Genomic DNA, 21591 nt, shown 5'->3' on the forward strand with positions numbered 1-21591 from the left:
ATAAACAACTGATATATATTTTTGAGGAACATGTGCACATAATCGTCGGATATATTCTGTTTTCTGAATTCACTCCGACGATTCCGTAAAAAGAAAATTCAACAAATGAATATTAATCAGAATTAAGGGTAGAAAGTGGGGGTGATTTTTCGTCGCATGCAGACGCCGCACCCGAGTACAACAGAAAATATTGGGGGGCGTGATGATGGGCGGGGCCTCACAATCGCCCCTTACTTTTTCCACCGCAATAACGCGCCCCTCGATGCCACCCCCAAACCAACACTACCGTAGCCCTCCCCTAAAAACCCAAATTCCAGGTTCAACGGGTCTCACAGACACAGGGAAACACTGGTATGGGGGGGTATGGGATTGGATGAACAGTCTGTACAGCAAAAGATCCAGTGGTAGGGGCCCAATTCAGGTTGTCAGTCTGTCCCTGGCCACGAGCTGGATCGCAGGTCTCTCGAGGTTTTGTCATGTGCAATTGTGAATCGATAATAATTACCGGTGTTAATTAGGTCATGAAGGGCCATAACATGGAGTGAAACATAATGTTGAGGGAAAATTAAATTCGGGAAATATTACAGTCGAGGTAATAAAATATTACTGGAGCTGCGCTGAGTGCGATTATCAGGGGGAAAGTACCGGTAAATAGTGCGACAAGGGGACATAAATAGTAATGGAGTAACTTGGGATAATAGTTGACAGTGAGGAGGAGACGCCGAAGGAGGAGGGGATTAATTTATTAATTATATTGACGATTGATTTGAATGATCAAGAGCTTGGAAATAAAAATGAAGGTGAGTCTGAATTTAATTGCAATCACCGTCGGAAATCATTTACTCGCATGACTGAGATAATTTTTTGAGGAACTTACATCGATATTAATCCTCGTTAATTAAAAAATTATTTTTCATTTGGCGTAGGTGAATAATTAAAATTATTAACAATTAAAATGAGGAAATGAAGTGAAAGACAATCTGAGAACTTCTTTTTTTGGGTTTCTGATAATCCAGGGGAGTTTTTCCCCTCCACCGACACGTGATGACCTTTTTCTTTAATTATTCAACATAAACATTAGTTGATTAAAGATGAGCACAATGGTTTATTTATAATTTTGATTTTCTGGACTGGAATTGATTGAATGCGAGTGAACTATGAATTTCTGGGATCACTGAGATAAATATTTATAACTTTTCCCAGTTGGGGAGACTGAAAAATTTTTTCTGATGAAAAATGTTTGTGGAAAGGGTTGTTTAATCAACAAATTCTCCCACCCCCCCTTGGCCGACATAATATCCATAAAAAATGTCGATAAATCGGGAAAAAAAATCGAACCACAATTTATTATGATTTCAATAATATTGGAAGGGATTTCAACATTGAAAAAAATTATTTATCGACTGTAAAAAAAATTATTTCACATGAATATTAATTAGGACATATTGACATACATTTACTCCCGTAGGAAAATTAAAATATTTTCCAGAAATCCGTGAGAGTCTTCCCAGGACTATTCCAAAGCGTTTGAGTGACTCAAAAATAATTTCCCCAAACTTGTCCAATTGTTGTTGTCAGTGCAAACCATTGGCACTTAACGGATTATTTATGTTGTCAATTCCAGACTGAAATACAGAGTTGTCTTGACGTACCAAATCTCCTTGCCTGTCAGACCAACAACTCCAGCGGTCCCAAGACGTTGGAGGAAGCCGGGATAAACAGCAATGAAAGGGTTGAAATGGACTGCAGCGGCTGCGGGGAGAGCATAAGGGAGCGAACTGTCCTCTGTGTTGGCAGTAACAGTTGGCATTCGCGGTGTCTAAAATGCTTCACGTGTGCTAGACCCCTGGATGATCAGCAATCCTGCTTTCTCAAGGAGATGAGAGTCTACTGCAAGGCAGACTATGCGCTGTAAGTACGCTCTTCTCCTACTTAGGGATAAAAATTGCTCCTCATTACAAATAATCACTCATCCCGAGTTTCAAATCACCCCTTCACCCCCCATTCTTCCTGGAATCCCTCAGAAACCCCCCAACAATATTTAAAAAATTTTCCAAATCCACATTTCCATATTTTTCCACACGATCGATCACAAAAAAAATTCCCCCACTCAAATCTCCGCCAATAAAAATTCCCAGCGATTCCAGTGATAATTCTCACCTCCGCACCTACTCAGCACCAACGATTGTATAATTCTCCCCTCAATAAATAAATTGTTTTCACTTTCTCTCCCTTGAAAAGCGCCCAAACGAATCATTGATCGCGATGAAATACCATCGAAACCGATAAACATTCTCCTTCTCCCGACCGATGAAATGTCTTTCCAGACACATGAGAATATTTTCACAAGCCCTCACCCCCCTCTCCCCACCCCCTACACACGAATAATCAATTACACTCGTTCTACCACTTCCCCCCGCGGCCCGTCAACCCAATATGCAATGAGACTCACCGGCTATCGGTCCAATCAAAACATGTGGACTCAAAGAATATTGAATGACGTTGAAAAGTCTTCACGGAAAAGTTCAAATCAAACATGAATAAGACACACATATGCGTGTGCCCTCTGTCAATACAATGTGAACGGTTTTTTGAGATCCACGGACCTCACCGAAGACTTCTTCCTCTGTCCTCGTTTCACATGAGTGTGCCGAGTCACCCGAGGGGGCGGGGGATGAGGCCCAAAGGGGCATACAACCGATACATACAACAGTGTCAGTGGAGAAGGTGGAATTCGCTTCGTAAGGGCCCGCACGGGGACTCAGCTGTGATCTCCTCGCCGTCGAGTCCTTCGGCGGACATAAGGCCCTGAGAGAGAGGAATCGCTTTCAAGCGTGAGAGGCCGCCTCTTAAATTAATAAATATCACTCTTTCTCTCGTTCACACACGTCACTTCACACTCTTTCATCATTTCTTTTTATTGGGCCCAATGGAAAATATTTTCCGCAGTCGGTCGGCCGCGATATTACGAAAACATTCTGATGTCAGTGATTTTTTTTTTTGAAATTATGACGGGGTTTTTATTTTGGTGACATCTGATATGAAAATTTGGTTTCAAATTGTCGTGAGTTTGTTTGGATTTTTTGATATTTTTTATGAATTAATAAGTGGAGAAATAATTGGAATTTCGTGGGGGCCAGTGACGAGGCGGAATGACGCGCTATCGGTGACAAAACAATTTTTAGAAACCGCGGGTTGATGTAATTTTGAAAAAAAGACGATGGACTTAATCCACGAGTGACTTATAGGACCAACCCCACGGGAGAACAAATGAATAAATTAGGGCGGGGCGGGTTGGTAGCTCGTCTGTACCAGCCCTCGAAGATTTATAGATATTCTCGCGGCGGTGCTGGAGGCTTTACACGTACACAGTCACGGTGGAGGTATCCTCGTGATGTTGCATCCTCCGGGTGAGCATACATATGCATATGTGCTTTTTACGGTGACTTTAAGAGGTTCGCGAGGGGTGGCGGCATTCATTTGTGAGCGAATATCACGTCGAGAGAAATTTTTTTTAAAATAACCCTGTGAACATCGTGACGTAATTGTCCCTTCAATTGAACAAATTCACCTGCGATTTTTGTTGCAATTTTTCTTGAATTTCCTGGCAATTGAAATTTTTCTTCGGACGTTAGACCAAAACGTCTCACAGTTCAAATAAATATTATTTATCAGTCACACATTTTTATTCATTTTTCAAGATGGACACGGGGTGATGCTGAGTCATGAAACAATTTTATAGACCGGTAGGATAATATTTATCAAAAATTTCTCTCCTGTGCACTCCGTCAGGCCCCGAATTTTTCAAGCCGATTAGAAAAAAAAAATCAATGGATCAAAACACGAACAATACAGGGGACCCAACGGACTCCTAGGCGTGTCGCTCCAATCTGACATTGATTAACATAATCGATAGTCGAAAGTTAAGGCCCCGATGACTCTGCAGTCGCGAGACATCGCGGCCCTTTTTTTTTTCCTTCGACTTACCATATTTTTCCATACAATGCGAAACGTCAAATTAAATGCGATACGCGTGTGCGCTCGAGAAAATATCAGCGAGATAATAAAGTCGATAGTTATTGTAGCCCCACATGACTAAGTTGTACAACTTATCTGATCTGCTTCCGGAGGTTCGATAACAATCCTGGAGCGAGAATCCTTTGCCAGCAATGTTTATGTTCCCGATTGGAATGAGACATGGAGTAGTATGTTAATGAGGCAGTTTGCCAGTGGCTAGGTCGATACCTTCTCTCAAAATGTTGTTATACCTTATTGGTTCCCGGGCCAATTCAACTTGGACACGAAAATTAACGGTCTTGGCGAAATAACCTTATCGTTAGGGCCTCATAATTCCTTTTTGAGTATAAATATTTCGGGGTGGGTATCGATGGCATTTGTATTAAATCACTGTATGGGAATAATCGATTGGACGAAATTAATCGAATACATAAATTTGATTGTTCGGTTGTGTACTCACCCTCGTTCATTATATACTTTTTTTCGGGGAATTCGATAGTTTCGGTGGAATAAGTTTTCGTTATCTGGTCCACAATCTGATTATTTGTAATTATCGGGGAATTTTTTTTAATAAAAAATTTCTTTCCATTTTTTTTCCACAAACTTCTCTTGTTAAAAATTAAAAAATGAATAAACAAAGAATTTAAAAAATTATTCCTCCGTCGAGAGATCATTATTACAACCGATATTGTTAAACAAACTGTTGCAGAACCTTTGGGGCAAAATGTTCGAAGTGCGAACGAAGTATTGGAACCGGAGACTGGGTGAGACGCGCGAAAGATCGTGTTTACCACTTGGCCTGTTTCGCCTGCGATTCCTGCTCTCGTCAGCTGTCAACGGGTGAACAATTCGCTCTTCTAGAGTCAAGATTATTATGTAAAATTCATTACCTGGATGTGGTGGAGGGGAACAACACCTCGTCGTCCGAGGACTGCGACTCCGAGAACGGGGGTAAGAGCAGCAAAACGAAAAGAGTCAGGACGACGTTCACGGAGGAGCAGCTCTCGGTATTGCAGGCTAATTTTCAATTGGATAGCAATCCTGATGGGCAGGATTTGGAGAGGATAGCCCATGTCACGGGGTTGAGCAAGAGAGTCACACAAGTTTGGTTCCAGAACTCGAGAGCGAGACAGAAAAAACACAGTGGAAAAATCAAATCTGGTGAGTTTGAACAACTTTCGGAGTTGCTTCCCTTTTCTTCTCAGGGGTGAAACGATTTAGAATATTCAAGTAAATTGAAGAAACTTGTTTATAATAAATGGAAAATGGAATTTTAAAAAATCCAATGAATGACAGAACAATTTTTGAAAAATTCCAGAGAATTCAAGAAATTTATAGAAAAAAAAATTGTGACTTTCCTAGAAAATTCAGGGGACACCAGGAGTTCCTAGATATATGCAAAACACATGCAAAATCATCCCCACATACAAAAAAAACCCCCATAAAAAATCCAAACCCTCTCAATATTAAAAAAAATCGTAAAACCGAAGAAAAGGAAAGTCCATCCCTCCCATAATTATAATAATAATATTTATAAAAAAATGATTTCCCCTTTTAGTCCACCACTCCCCCCTCCACCACCACCCGGGCGACCTATACCCCGGTAACCTGGTGAACAGTTACTTCGGTAGTTACCAAGGTGGTAGTGCTGGCAGCGAGAGCCCAGGGAGTCCCATGACGCCATTGACACCTCTAACTCCGATAGCCCCTACGACACCGACCCACCTCCAGCAGCCCCAGTTCTGTCACCAAGGGGGATAATTTATGGGCCTCATGGGGAAAACTCCAGTGATATTATTGTACATTTCTCAAGGATTTCTCCTCAGGCCTTTCAAAAATTCATTCTTTCGCAGGTATAGTTTCTCGTGACTAACAAAACATCACCCCGAGAAACTAATCTAATTCTTCAGGGGTTTTTCGTGTAAATATATCGCTTTCCAAGCCGGTTCAGTATAAATATCTAGTGAATTAAATTCCCAGTCGTCAATATCTCGTCACCGACGTCGATATAAAACAAGAAAAGTTTATTGTAATATCGATTAACCTGCCAGAGAAACGAATTCTCTCATTCGGTGGTCGACCCGCATCGATATTCATTACATAATTAAAAAGTTATATTGTTATAAATAAATGCACTCACTCATTGTGTTATTTGTGTGCAAATTGTCGGAAAAATAATGAATAATGCGGGATTAATCTGCACAAGAGTTTTTCGTCTAAATATGCGTTTCAAACCGGTTTTGTACGAACGCGTAGAATTTAATTTACCCAGTCTTCGAGATATCGTGATAAATTATGTAAATACTATCGTAATTGCGAAAAACGTATCGTAGTATCAATTAAATTGACAGAAGACGAACGCTTGTATTTGTCAATATTTTCTCGTCCTTCGATATCACTTGTCACCACAATATTTACAGTTACGAAAAACAAAATCGTACTGTTGTGAATAAATGTTATTACAGCAATTGTTAATATTCACCTTTACGTTATTTTTGTACAAATTACCTACTGAATAAAATCGATAACTAAGGATATAGACTCTCTATTATCTAAACCAATGATACTTACCTTTACGTCATTATACCATATAATTATTATTATATTTCATATGAGATGAGGTTTGTAAATATTATTATATCTTATATTTATTGTAGCGCAATGAATGTGATAAATAATTGAGGATTCGAGGCGCCATTTTTCAACTTTAGACACAAGGTAAGTGCAGTGTATATTTCAATAACTAATTAGTTTACAATATTTACATGACAGTGTTATCTAGAGTAATAACTCTCACCTGGATTTCACTGGTGGCCCGACGTTAAGAACATTGAAAGTTAAACAAAAATAGTGACAACTTCCGGCTCACACTGGCCCGGATTTTTTGTGCTCGCCAAATTTTTAATTTATCTACGTACACGTATCTTGATTACAGAGAGAACTAAGCGCAAGCATAATTTGATGAATCAGTTAGAAATGTTTTTTTTTTTAATCGGATATTGCTCAGGTTTCACCGTAAAAACGGATCTTAGTCCGGGACTTTCTCAGAGTCTCTGAGCTTTCGGCGAATATCACTTGGGAGTCTGTCCGGATTCATTTGGGAGATCCTTAATTACACACCAAAGCCCCTCGTCAGCGACGAAACTTTAATTTAGAGGAAATACTGAGAGTATATTTACAAAAGAGGGTTGATGAAGGGTTCACACTTCGTTTGGCATCGTGAGCATCATGGAGTCCTGAGATAGTTCGTCCATGGACTGTTCTGAACCTGAAATGTTATGGATTTTTTGTCATTCGATTGAAGGTGAGATGGGGATGAATTGGGTGGAGGCAAAATAATTTTTTGTGGAGTCTCGTCTCGGTCTCGAAAAGAAATTAAAATTGGGGGTGTCTTAGGGGTTGTGTCTTGGGGTGGTCTTCGTATTGTTGGAACTACCGTCGTCTTCAGGTCGTAGGGAATAAATAAAGAGTTTTTCTAAGAGTATTCAATAATTAAGAAGTTGAGTTTACCATGATTGTGGTAGATAGAGGGAGTTGGGCTTTTGCATGCCGCCGGGCTTAATTGGGTCTGATGTCCCTGATTCTGCTGGTGGTGTTGTTGGTGCTGAAAGGAATATGTCAAATGCAGATTTATGTGCCGTCCAAAATCACCAGGTGATGCTGTGGAATTCGGTGGCGACTGATGGGCTAAATTAACAAGAAAATAAATACATTGGCACATTTTTTTCCTGATCGTTTTTCGTATATATTCAACAAAAAAAATTATTCTTACTATGTTGGCCCTTCATCTTCCCCGTATGCAAATGTTTTTTCTGTCTCGCTCTGGAATTTTGAAACCAAACCTGAGTAACCCTTTTACTCAGCCCCGTAACATGCGCTATCCTCTCTAAATCCTGACCATCGGGATTGCTGTCCAATTGAAAATTCGCCTGAAGAACGGACAACTGTTCCTCAGTGAATGTCGTTCTCACCCTCTTCGCTTTATTGCCACCCTTGTGACCGCTCTCCGAGTCGCCACCTTCTGCGTGAAATACATACGCTAAATACCACTGGGAGAACATTTTTTATTTTTGTCAAAAATGTTTTCCCTGGGAAATTTTGTCCGGAGTAAAAAATTTTCACAGAAAAAAATTTTTTCTCCTCGTCAATAAACACAATTCAATTAATAGCCCATCAAAGCGTGAGAGATCTCACCATCAGACGAGGTGTTGTTGCCCTCAACGACATCGAGATAGTGGGCCTTGCATAGTAATCGTGCATCGAGCAGAGCGAATTGTTCACCAGTCGAGAGTTGACGTGAACACGCGTCGCAAGCAAAACATGCCAAGTGATAAACCCTCTCTCTCGCTCTTCTGACCCAATCACCAGCGCTCACACTCCTCCCGCATTTAGCGCATTTAGCGCCAAATGCCCTAAACAATCGAGAAAAAAAATGACAGTAAAGTTGGGGAATTGTTGATAAATATCGCCGGATACACCGACGTAAATGGTCTTAAATTTGAGATTAATATATTCAAAGGCAGTACGTAATTAACCGTGGGAGATAAATCGCTGACTGGGTGGTTTGAACCATCGCACTGATACATATTTGATTAGTCAATCTTCGATACATGTTGATCGCACTGGGATTAACCGGTGATAGCTGAGGAGCCATTGCTAATTATCACTCTTCATTGAATACATTAAAGGGCATATTTTCAAATATTCATTGATATTGCAACGCTAATCGCATTCCTCAATTAATTTTTCCTTCAAGAAAATTAGTCGACGTCTAGACTCATCGATTTTCATTGCCGATTTGAGGCCCAGTTTTGATAATAAAAATTATTTGAAAATCGATACGTGATCTGGAACTGCCATGACACATTGCAGTCAAAATAATTATTCAACACGTGGGATGACATGTGTAATGTTGATTAATTATTTAAAATTATTTCGTGTGGCAATAATATTTGCTCCTAATAAAACAATAATTTCAACAATTTATTTACCCCAGCGATTTGTGATCACGCGGCCCACTCCAACCTGCCCTCAAACCGTTCTTATAAAATTTCCAAAAATTTTCAAGAACACACGATTGAATGGAGGATCGAAAAATAAAAAACGAGGATGTTGTCAACAGTAGCCCGGTCGGGCTTGTAGAAGTCCCGGGGTAACATGGCATAGCACACACACATCCCAATATGTTGCATCTCCTCCACAGATGAATGGTTCGACGAGTTTTATGCACTACCGTAGAGCGCCTGTCTCTCGCCAATACTTTATTTTATTTTTTGTCTCATTTAGAATATACCCAGAGGAAAAAGAGAGGTAAACGATAGGTTGAGCCGCTGGTGGGCTTGGTAATTAAACAACGAACTAGCGGCCATTAGCCCATTATCATATTCATGAACACGGAAAGTGCATCCCCGATTGCAACGAAGCCGAGGACTTCTGTCACTCGGTATAAAACCTACCGCGTTTATTATACCACTCGCCTGGATCTCCCTTTCGTTTTATCCTCCGTTGAATTTTATTTTTCCCAATTTCACTCGGATAAACATTCAGCTTCCCGGCGACGAGATGAGGAATGGCCGACAGTGGGCCGACACTCGGCCGACGACAAGACCACTGTCGGCCAAACCTCGGCCGAATGTCGGCAAACTCATAGGAGTGGGTAGGGTATCGTCGCTTCGTCGTTGAGGCATAATTTGTTTATTATATTTTGTTATTAAATTGATTATTTGCTCGAGCGAGCCCAGATGTCATTGTCTCGCTGGATATCACTCGTGTGGGCGAATGTTCCCGAGTTTGACGCGACACCCACACGAAGGGATTTGAATTTTGAAATATAAATGACGGGGCCCTGTCGGGCAAAAAAGGCCCCAACGTAATGAAGAATTTGGAATTTCTTCTAATGAGAATTCCCCTCGTCTTGACTTATTTCAATCTTTTTTATTATCTCATTAACATACGATTAAAAAAAATCATGACAACTCACAGAGCATAGTCGTGCCGGCAATAAAGTCTCATCCCCCTGAGGAAGCACGAGTGCTGATCGTGCAGAGGCCGTGCACATGCACAGCATCTCAGACACCTCGAGTGCCATGTTCTACCGCCAACGCAGAGGACTGTTCTTTCGCGTACCCGTTCACCACAACCACCGCACTCCATTACACCCGGTGACACGTCCTGGCCGATTGTCGTTGTTGTTGTTGCTTTAGCCACACCATTACCCTCACATACGCCCTCAGGCGCCAAGTCCTCGGCCTCTGTCTGGAGAATTGAATAATTCCAATGCATACAATAGATTCAAGGGAAAAGGGTGGGTCGGGATTTTACCAAAAATTAATGTAAAAAAAAATCGAGGAGTGAGGGGTGTCACAACTACCCCCGCGAGAGAAAAAACTGCACCCTTCGGTCAGTTAAATAAAAAAATACCGCAGTTGTCAATAATATTTAAGTTCAACTGTCGCGAAGTGAGACCTCTCGACCTGAAAATTGGTGAACCCTTTGACAGCCACCGCTGCATTCGTTTTTTGTAATTCTCTCATTCACTCGATGATCGATCCGCAAGTCTCGATCAATTACCACACCCCCTAGCGCATCCCTGGAGGCAACGGTTCTCCCCATAATTTAAAAATGAAAAAACACGTAAAATCTCATCGAGTCGAGGCCCTTCAGTCGATCTACAACTTTACAGATTGTGTGACAAATCGAATGGGCTCGATATATAAAGTCGTGCGCAGCTGGTCAAGCGAAAAGAGATCCCGCTGTGCGGAAAGCCACCGATACAGCCACAATTCTTGTCATTCATCCCCCACCAGTGGTTGGTAAGTCAAGCTAAAGCTGTTACATACCCCCGGAGTCCTTTATTTTCAAATCGTTTCAATCACGAAACATCCTTCTAATTCTTTATTCAACACAAGGGGCCCCGCCGGCCCCTCTCGCCCCTTCTGCAGGGCCATACGTACCGGTTAGCGCGTGTGTGTGTGAGTGTGTGCATTAGGGGGCCCCTTGGGCAGTGTTAGCGGTCTTGTTACACAAAATTGTCACTCTTCCATTATTCGACGATGTTCGCGCCCCCGGAGGAGGCTCCTCACACCCCTCTGACATTTTAAACGCACCAGGGGGATGATGATGATGATGCGCCTGCGCGGTCGACGATGACTGGGGCGTGTCTCCTAAATGGACCTACGTGAGAAGTGTTTCGGGGATCTAGCATCCCTTGAGGTGAAGGCAGGGGTTTCTCCACCCTTTGAATTTAATGAGACCGAACGCGCTGTAACTACAAAAATTATTGAAAATTTGGAAATTAAATGGATTTTAAGGTCAAATGAATCAATGAGGGGTAAGTCTGACAGATATTGATAGTCCTGATATTTAATTTGTAATTAATAGAATTGTTTTTTGCATTTTTTATTGCACGAATGAAAATGCAGAGGGAAAGAAATTTTCGGTAAAAATTATTATAAATCTCCAGGGGGTGAACCGAGGGTGAAGGTTCGTTTTATCCCAAAAATTAATTTTCCAAGCCTAATGTTTTTAACAAAACTCGACTTAAAAATTAGTTGATTGTCATTTGGTCTATTTGGAATATTGTTTTGACCGGCATATTACGGAACAGGTACGTAATTTTTCAATAATATTTTTTTCTCTCCGTGAAAGATTCTGTATTACTCAAGCGATAATACCGATCAGAGGAGTTGCGTCGTAAACTGCAGGATTAGGCAGGTTTTGGCTATTAGTTTGAAATATGTGTCTGGATGTGAAAAGTGGCCTGACCGTGAATCGCGTAACAGGTTACAAACGACTCTCCCATTCCAGACCAAAGTTATAATCCTACATTGTGCGATCGTTCTTGAAGAAGTGAGATCCATTCATTATCGAGGACGATTTTTAAATATTTTTTTACCTCTCCCCAATTCCAATTTCCGATTTCACGAAATAAAACTGAACTATGATTTTTATTAACATTATCATTCCAAAGCCTGTCCTACCCCGATTCGAACCGTCGCCTTGCCGACGGTGGGCCGAGGTTAGGCCGACATTGGCCGGCTCTCGGCCCACTGTCGGCCATTCCATATCCCATCCCTGTGTAATCCAGTACTCTCCACATCCCTTTCATCCTCAAAAAAAATTAAAGGATTACATTTTCTCCCACCAAATCCGATAATACGAGAAGATGAAGTCTTTCACCCCCTTCACCCTACTTCTGCATATTATTACCCTCATTCGACACGCATCCTCGACCCCGTGAAAGTACACCGTAGGTATTCTCAGTGAATTGAAAAAACTAAAATCCACTATTCAAAATGAATTCATACCACTCAGAAAGGATCCCATTCTTATTTCTCAAGTGGTTTCGGTTTCCTTTCCTGTATCCTCTCAAATCCTAACCATTGACTTTGTACCTTCCTCTTGAAATTTTGAGTGGGATATAAGGTATGACTTTCAAAGCCAAAAGCCCCAGATCAACAGGGGGTCCAGTTGGCCACTCTCTATGGGCCCAGTACAAGTCCCATGGGGGAAACCCAAGATCCGTGTCCGTGTCACTGTCTGTAATGTCCCCTCTCATCTGTCCAAAACGTTGCAGAGTCACCTCGGCACCTCGAGGGCCTCCATTTAAAATGAGTATTGAATGTTGTTGAACTGAGAATGTTGTTGTATAATCATTCCTTAAGTACGGGTATGGATTTTGAATTTATTTTTCATATTGGGGGGGGGGGGGAGAAGGAGAGAGTCTTGTTGATGTTGAATGTGTTGATTTAGACTTTATTTTGGTGATTATATTAGAGAGGGGGATGATAGGGGGAAATTAATTGTGAAAAATCAATTTTGGGTATTCAAAGTCAGCTCATTGTTTATAAAATCTCCGGAAAATTCGGTTTTCACCAAATTAATTTTTTAATGGAATAAATAATGGAACAGTCCCATGACAACAACAAATCCGCTGTTTTTTTTTTAGCCGAGTACCATTTCAATGCCTTTGTACTCAATATCGACCCACACAATCAATTTCTGAAAAGAATCCTCACGATGATGATGGTCATAATTTTGAGGTGAAAGACTTGACAAAATGACCAAAGGACATGGAAAAAATGTCGTCCTGTGTAGGAGCATCTGTTGGCGTTAAAAAGGCACGAGCCTGTTCTACACGCCTCCGTCAAGAATTTTCCTCAGAAATCGTATAATTTTCCCCACTGCCTTTATCCCAAAAATTCAATATAATAAAAAAAAGGAGAAATATCTTCAATGTTCAGATAACAATAGCTCGGACCCCCAATTGAGTGGCTCCTGGACCACTCGAAATCCATTTAGACCGCTATCCGATTTTCGTTGGCTTCTCGACACTTTTTTTTTCTTTTCACGAATTTTCACACAAAGTATTCATGTTAAGCCATTGTCAACGAGTTTGGCAGGCGCCATATTTCTGTTTTTTTTTTTGAGAATAGCTCCCGGTGAGAATACAGATTTGTAACACGGAGACTTCGATCAACGGTTTCGGGACAATGGGAGGGAAATAGTGAAGGGTGCGATTTTTTATGGGAAGGGTGATGCCCATAATCATATCAATAATTTATTTGATGCATTTTGGGAACTCGGAAGAACTTTATCTGCCCCCAGCCTTAACAATCATTCAAACATTTGTGGGAATTATTTTTTTTTGTATTAAATTTGTAAAATCCCAAAGGATCTTCGCAATAAAAATGATTTTCAAACAATTTCCTAAGAATCCGCTGCAAAGAAAAAAAAGTTGAATTCGCATGGGCCCGAGAAAATCGCAATGTTATGAAGAAAAAAATTAACGAGTTGATGCAGTAGAGCATAAAATCAGAACTCTCCACTCTGGCTATAACTTGGGATCAGAAGGTTCATTGAGGAGAGCTCCTGAAAATACTGCGTGGGCGGCACTAAGTATTTTTTATCACTAGTCTAAATGAGTGCGATTGTGCAATGCTCCGCTGCACGTTGTGCATGAAATCCGAGAGTTGGCGTGTTTCAAAATGACACGAGACTCTATCACACAATATTTCAGCGACCACAACCCCATATAAGAATATTAAACAGCCCCACACTCTCGGAATTGTTATTTATTGATTTTTAAAAACATTTATGGCGTTTCATTCCTGCCACAGTCCTCAGACCATTGATTTCCGCAAAACTAGACTCCTCAATCTTTCATTCTCTCCCATCCTGCTACGAGTCTCGCCATCGCCGACAGTCGGCCGAGGATCGGCCAACACTGGCCGAATCTCGGCCCACTGTCGGCCACTCCTCATTTCCTCCCAAAACCCCCCAAGCAACCCCCTTTTCTCCCCACCACCCCCAACCATCCCTTACCTTCATATCACGTTATCCTTATCACTCACTCAAAAATCTTCACATTCACTATCAGCTGTCCACCAACAGCACAAAATTACTCGAACCACTCACAAGTTTATTCCCAAACAATCCATTGCACTGTCCACCGATTCACCATAACTCATCGCAGCATCAAATTCACGTTAATCAAAAAACAAATTCTAATGTACGCGAGCGAGCCCGGCGATAAACCATGGCTCGCGACGCGGTGCTGGGCCCAAGGAGATTAATCCGCCGAATGGTATGACGATGAGGTTGAAGTTGAATGGGCGCACATTGGTAGTCATCATCGTCTGGGCGTTCCACTCGCGGTTCCCCGTGGGCCGGCTCAGCAGCCCCTCTTCGTCATTCACCCGTTCCATTGGTCTGACTCAACACGCCCCTGCACTACTGTCTCCGCCCATCGTCCTTCTCCCAGCGATTTATCCGCAGAATTGAGGAAAAAAACAAATGAAAGAAGTAAAGCCGGGAAAACGAGGAATTCAGGGGTGAAAGCACAGCTGCAGGGCACAATCGATAGTCGCAACAAATCGAATATCCCTCGGGGTAAAAAGGTAAACAACGGGTGGATTAAATGTCCGGGAAATATTGTTTCTGCATGAGTTACATTTAATCCAATTGGCTGGTGGAAAATACATACGTTAATATTGGATGATAATGGACGAAAATACATTCAACATTTGGTTGCATGTGTTCACGATAAATTCACTGTCTGTGTGATTGTGTATGCGGTGAGTCTGAATATGCGTACGATAGTAATAAATAATAATACAAGGCTGCCTACAGCTATACCCCCGGGGCCTTAGGGCCGCGCGCGGCTTCTACCTCGTATATATGAACTGCCGCGGTGCGTCATTAAAATTATTTATGGGAAAATAAGAATCTGAGTCCTTTTTTGGGGTCCACCTTCGTCGAGGATACGACGGGGTCTGCATAGCTCTTACTCGTTCAATCGGGGAGTTGTTTTATTTCAGTCGAGGGGGGGAAAGGCGACGAATGGGATTCGGGAATAGATGGGGGTGACACTGAAGGGCCCGAGGGGCCTTGGTCTAGCTGCTCGGTGCGCGTAATAATTTTTTCGTGGTTTTTTTTTGCAATTTTCCGGAGTTGATCCTGGAGGATTTTTGAGGTTCGGTGGAGTTAAGGGCGTCGCGTGACAGTTGGTGATAACAGGTTATGCGGTGTAAAATGGGCCGGATTTAAGGGGCTTTTTTTTGTATCTCTGGTGGGAGGAAATATTCGTTTTATTTTTAGTTTATAAAATAGTGTCCTGAAGGCGAGAATTTTATCCTTTAAAAGTAGTAATTTTTATTTAGATTTCACGCGATTTCTCATTTTCACCGAGACTTGATTCAGAAGAATTAACGTTTTCTCTCTTTTATTATTATTTTTTTCATATTATTAACCCATTTCTCCATTTTATTCAACCACTTGATGAGGTTGACTGATTCACGAGTACATGACAGTGTCATCTCATGGGAAAGAAAGTTTCTATTCGTGTAAAAAGTCCTCGCAATCTCTCTTTGTCCACTCGTCCCTGAAAACCAGTAAAAATCATTCTCCTTTAATTGTTCAATTAATAACGAGTAAACAAATAAAAATTAGGGAACGCGAAATGATGACAATTCGCCCTGATCCTTCACCACGACAGAGTCAACCGTGAAACCTCACCAGCATTAGAGAGGCTAATATATGTGGCACCATCAACCCTCGCATCGGAAGATGAAGAAGTAACACTGTAGGAGGGCGCGTGAAAAAAAATAAGAAACCAAGAAAATATTCCCAGCTGGATGCCATTACACGAGAAACGGAAGAGGATATTGTGTGTGATATCTTGGAGTGAGCGTGCGCAAGCCTTTGTGCCAAAAGAGAGGTGAAAAAAAAAAATATCATCTCTTACCGATTGACCACCTGGTAAAGCATCGCCTTGTAAAACACCGTATGGGGCGGTCCAATATAACCGGCACTTTGTTAAACACATACGAGAATATTCGTTTTCATTCCGATTGGATTCCCCATCGTGCCTGCTCACATACCTGTTTCAACTTTTAGTTCATCTTCGAGAGAAAAGGAATACTCATTCTTCATGATATTTCGAAGGAGGTGAAATAAATCGATGGATATTTGTCATGAGGTGGTCGGTGGAAGATTGGATGCATCCATAGCTGTCGATGTTTATTATATACGATTTATGATGCATTATGGGGGCATTACAGAAACATTAAAATACCTTTGAGTTTAATAATTTGAGGATTTTTCCTATTTATTTTTCGAAATTTCAAAAATTCCTTCTTCATTGCCGATCTATATCTCAATACTATATTACATTTATTTAATTATATACATAATATATCATATAATATTATGTATATTATGTATATAGTATCTATATGCATAATATTATATGATATAATATGTATATATCATATATATTTTTTTAATTCTAAACAATGACAACTCATTAATTATATTTTAGTCCACTCACAATGCAATCAATCAACTTTTTACACTGACTGTTGGACGACAACCACCTTGAGGATCCTTATCCTCCCCTGATACCCCTGCTACCCCTAAAAAAGACAACCCCAACGATTTTCCTCTGAATCAAGGCTCAGACGATGTGAATTGAAATGAGTACTCTTTGGATTCACCATTGCCACCACAATTAGCATCCCGCTGCTACTGGGATCAGGGGTGCCACGAGCCCTCACCCCATTGTACCAGCCTCTCCTTCCCGCACCCCAGTGACCATTCAACTGTGTTTCGAGGATCATGAACTGAAATTATTACGCATGAATAGGTATTTTTTGATACGACGATGAATTTAGTCGAGGAAACTGTTCTTATCTTTCGTATTTATGGGGTTACTCCTCGCCAGTAGATCTCATTCTGTCATCATATTTTTTGGGACTCGATATTTATCGGGTGATTTTATTGTTGAGGTACATCACCTGCCGTTATGGATAGCCGCATCACACACGTGCATTTACCGTCTCAATGCAGTGGAATATATATTTGATACGACGATAAAATTAGGGGATGAAATTTGCGATGACCGTTAGATATTACAACGTCAGGTGACCTCAATTTATCTGCGATTTCCGCGATTCGATAGACCGAAAATTGTTGTTATTGTCTGCCCATTGAATTATCAATGAATTTTATCGATTTTATTTTCAACCCCTAAAAAATTCCGAAATAAAATGAAAAATCGTCTGACCTTCGCCCGATTGGTCCTCCAACATCTCAATTAACCTTTAGAATTCGATAGATTTTCGTCTCATTCGTCTGTTAACATCTGAAAAATGTCAACGGAGACGTAAAATGGCATCGCAACGCGCGCCAAATAAATCAAATTTCAAAATTCCCCCGACGAAGCCCTCGATTGCCACATTCACTCGATAATTTTTAATTCCACATCCTCCCAACGCATGATAAATTGATAACGACTACGTGTGGATCACCTGGCAAGGTGCATTCCAATCGCCGGTCCATTAACCACACCCGTGATGGACACAACCGACTCCCTCAATATTTTAGTGATCAATAACACGAATATGTAAACGCGTTCGCACCAAAGTGGAGGTCCATTACTCACAGTCGACTGTGAATAAATAATTCGAATGATCAGAGGTGAGCCCTGCGATGGGGATCTCTACGCGTTCCATTGAAAAATTATTTTCTCCTTTTACCATCACTAGTGTCTGTTTATAGATTCTATTATGGGACGTAGCAACAATATCTGAGGAATGTATTTTTTTATTGTTTTCAGGGGATCAGCAAAGGACGTATGGACTCCGGGTTGTAAAATCCAACTAAGCCGGCTCCTCTCTCATAAAACTGTCATCCAAGAGGTGGCCTTGTCCAAGTCCTAGATTTACGCGTATTAAAGGGATATTACAATATTAATAAGGCGCTTCATATTTAATGGGTTAGTTGTTATATTTATTTTTTAAGATCTGAAAATGGAGATCTTTCGCACAGAAAAAAAAATACAGAAAAAATTAATTCACTTCATCGAAAAAAATGTGTGGATACATATACATATATATAGAACATATATGTTATGTATAATATATATATTATATAACATATATTATATATTTTCCATAATAGATGCAGATGATTTAATTTTAAAAAACTCGCGGTATTTGCGTAACAAGTGAATATTTATTATAATTTAAATTATAAACAAATTATTCATAACTAAAGGTAAACGATACAATCGTCGAGGACGTGTTCAATTCTACTAAAGTTAAAATTATGAGGAACAAGTTGAAATAACAATTTTTTCGTCTCGATACCCGCGGACCAATCGTCGGATCGCTCAGAGTGACAAATCCAGGGGTTGAAACATTGCTCACCCCATCCATTACGGTATACCCTGTAAAATTTTTTTCCATCGTGAAATATAGCGGAAACATAATAGCGGTGAGACACAATCAGAGGCCCGCAGATTTCCGATAACCCAGCGATGATTATTAGCAAGGAGACCAATTATCATTAGTGGGTTTTCATACCATGAACATGGATTAAGTACAGCGTAATAACCGGTTGTGTTGAAGAGTTGATCACGTCACAACTATGAAAGCACATTGAGTGGAATGAAGAATGAAAATAATCCACCATCAGGACTATAACCCAGTCCTGTCTGTGATACATATCGTTTACGATGTTGGAACGGATGCTATCCTGCCTCATTATTAACCAACGCTCGGTGTATTTCAAGTTGATCAGTTTTTATGATGCAAAAAGAGGACGGAAAGACTTCAAAGTGCAGTTTTTTTATGTCGCATCTTTGGAAGATCGCGTTTACATAGTTGATTGCTAATTCCATATTTTCACAAATCGAGAAGAAAAAAATATTTTTCAAGGAGAGACAGCTTTTGAAAGCGGGAAAATTCAAAGGATTTCAGCCAAAGATCTTGTCCTCCACTGTAAACCATAATGACATTATTTAATTAATTTTGGTTCTGATTTTTAATTTAGAAAATTCGGGGATTTTTTAATTCCATATACAACCCCCAAAAAAGCCACCCCACATATATACATATATAAAGTGTATAAGAGACACACTATATATGTATTAGGGAGTCGATAATGTCGGGTATCTCCCAAATGACCCTATCTATATCGAACGTCTCCAGGAGCCTCCAACGTCGGCGGGAGCGAGGGTGAGAATCACCGAAGGAGAGAGCGACTCACAAACGGCAATCACGGGTGAACTAAGTGCAAACCCAATCAACGACTTGAAATGCCTCCCCCTCGCTTTTACTTGCTCCTTAGGTACACCACCCTCGGGCGAAAACCCGAGATATCGTAACTACTCCACGATATGCACCACCTTCAAAGGAATTTGAAAGGTAAAATACACCGTAGCGAAAATATATCAAATTATCATTCGTCAAATCACGGTAATTAGCGAGAGCTGCGTAGAATTCAGTTTCTGTCTAGTTCATAAACTGTTAATTTCATAATTAAAAAAAATGCATTAATTAAATTTCGAGGGGCTTCACCCCCTCATGGAACACAAAAACAATAATGAACAATAACAATAATTAAATTAATAGGCGATTGGTAATTTTCCCTGTGATTTTGCAAAATGAGAAACAAAAATTTTCACGTGTTAACATCTGTTTATTGGATTTGAAGATCAAAAATTTTTATTCAAAAATTAAATTCTCGTGTCACCGGGACCGCCACAATGTCCGTGTTGATGCAGTTCATATATCATGCGCTTAGGTAAAGGCGGCGACACATAAATAGCGATGCGGACCCGCGGAGAGTTATATAAAAGGCCCTACTGCTATCCGGCCCACAACCAGATATATTTCTAAAGTCATTTTCATAAAATATATTGTCCACTGCATCACGCCAGCGGCCGCGTGTGGGTTTCTCGATTTTCGGCGACACTTCCCCCTTTATCTCCTTCATCCCCCATTCCTCCTAACCCCCTCGCCGACCCCCACGATCCCAATATAGTATCCGCACGAGATTCATCTTTGGAGAAACAAACTTGTTACTTCATTTTTCTCGTATTTCTCACACCTGGGATGACATATGGTGCTAGTCGGCATTCTCTTTTGCCCCGTAGAAAATAAAAATTTGCATATTACTATTTTTTGTTGCATCCCCCGTTTTGCATGCGATAATTTCAGCATCAACCGTGTCTCGTACAATAAAATCGATGAAAAATTGGGAAAAAAGTGGCGGAAATTTATTTTATTTTGCAACCGACGGATTGTGATTTATTCCAGTACTCGTACTAGAATTGTTATTAAAAATGTGTCTTTTCCCTATTTTCACCCCGTCAACAACGCCTTCTGTCCAATTCCGGGGAAGCCTCATTAAACATAAGTAATAGGGACAAACAAGAGAGCCAAATGCTCGTGTTACAGTTGTTGAGTCGGGTGTTATGGTCTTCGGGCATTTGCCGAATATTCCCGAAGTAACTCAATAATACCCGGAACGTGTGTCCTTTGCTGGGTCTAATGTCGTTCCCATACACAAAGGCCAGGGAATTATCTGCCCCGGGGAAGTAATCCGGGTGGAGCTGGACTTAATGCATCACAATTGAAGCCCTGTTTTTTCTGAATTTATCGCATTATAATTATCACTAAAATTGGGGGGTGGGATGTGCGATAATTTTTGGAGAAAGGATGAACATTGAGGCACTAGAGGAACTGCCCTCTCCCAGAGGAAAATTTCATCGGTATCAGAGAACATGAACAGCGAGAAAAATATCAGAATGAACAATGCCCTCGAGTCATAAAAAAAACAGGAGAATTCGGAATGGAAATCCGGGCAGATCATTATTTGTCTCTCACGCAAATCATAAGTATTCACTCATGTGTATGCATGTGAGAAATGACAAAACAAATTCATACGAGAGAATGATGCAGCGCGTCCGCGATTGAACGAGTTCATATAGACGGAATACATTATGGGAGGGAGTGAGGCTTTTGTTCGGATGCATTTACATTGTAAAGTCAATGGCTGGTGCATTATTTCAGACTTTAAAAAATCCTGCTCCATCGGGCGCGAGTGCTACCTCAAAACAATATTTTTAAAAAATTCTCTAATGAGTTTTCTTCCCAAAAAAAAAATTCTAAGAATTTTAATCAAATTAAAAAAATATCTCTCCGTAAAAAACTAGTTCAAATCCCTTTTCCATATCTTCTGTCAACTTGCAAAATATTTTTCGAACATAAAAAATAAGATTTTCTGAAC

At 40.6% G+C, this 21591-nt stretch overlaps 2 protein-coding genes across 2 annotated transcripts; one reads left to right on the forward strand and one right to left on the reverse strand.

Annotated features, from left to right (window-relative positions):
- The first annotated feature begins 209 nt into the window (after nucleotides 1–209).
- LOC135169863 (LIM/homeobox protein Awh-like) lies at nucleotides 210–6546 on the forward strand. The gene is made up of 4 exons (XM_064135251.1): nucleotides 210–800; nucleotides 1625–1911; nucleotides 4727–5178; nucleotides 5576–6546. The coding sequence occupies exons 1-4, from the start codon at nucleotides 771–773 to the stop codon at nucleotides 5776–5778; spliced, it is 972 nt and encodes a 323-aa protein (XP_063991321.1). The 5' UTR covers nucleotides 210–770; the 3' UTR covers nucleotides 5779–6546.
- Nucleotides 6547–6725: 179 nt separating this feature from the next.
- LOC135169861 (LIM/homeobox protein Awh-like) lies at nucleotides 6726–14590 on the reverse strand. The gene is made up of 6 exons (XM_064135249.1): nucleotides 14341–14590; nucleotides 9998–10272; nucleotides 8212–8429; nucleotides 7790–8038; nucleotides 7528–7704; nucleotides 6726–7285 (listed from the first exon to the last, which is right to left on the reverse strand). Exons 1-6 carry the CDS (start codon nucleotides 14344–14346, stop codon nucleotides 7218–7220), a joined length of 993 nt encoding a protein of 330 aa, XP_063991319.1. The 5' UTR covers nucleotides 14347–14590; the 3' UTR covers nucleotides 6726–7217.
- Nucleotides 14591–21591: the final 7001 nt, after the last annotated feature.

The sequence above is a fragment of the Diachasmimorpha longicaudata genome, chromosome 15 (genome assembly GCF_034640455.1).
Source record: "Diachasmimorpha longicaudata isolate KC_UGA_2023 chromosome 15, iyDiaLong2, whole genome shotgun sequence".
Classification (NCBI taxonomy): Eukaryota; Metazoa; Arthropoda; class Insecta; order Hymenoptera; family Braconidae; genus Diachasmimorpha; species Diachasmimorpha longicaudata.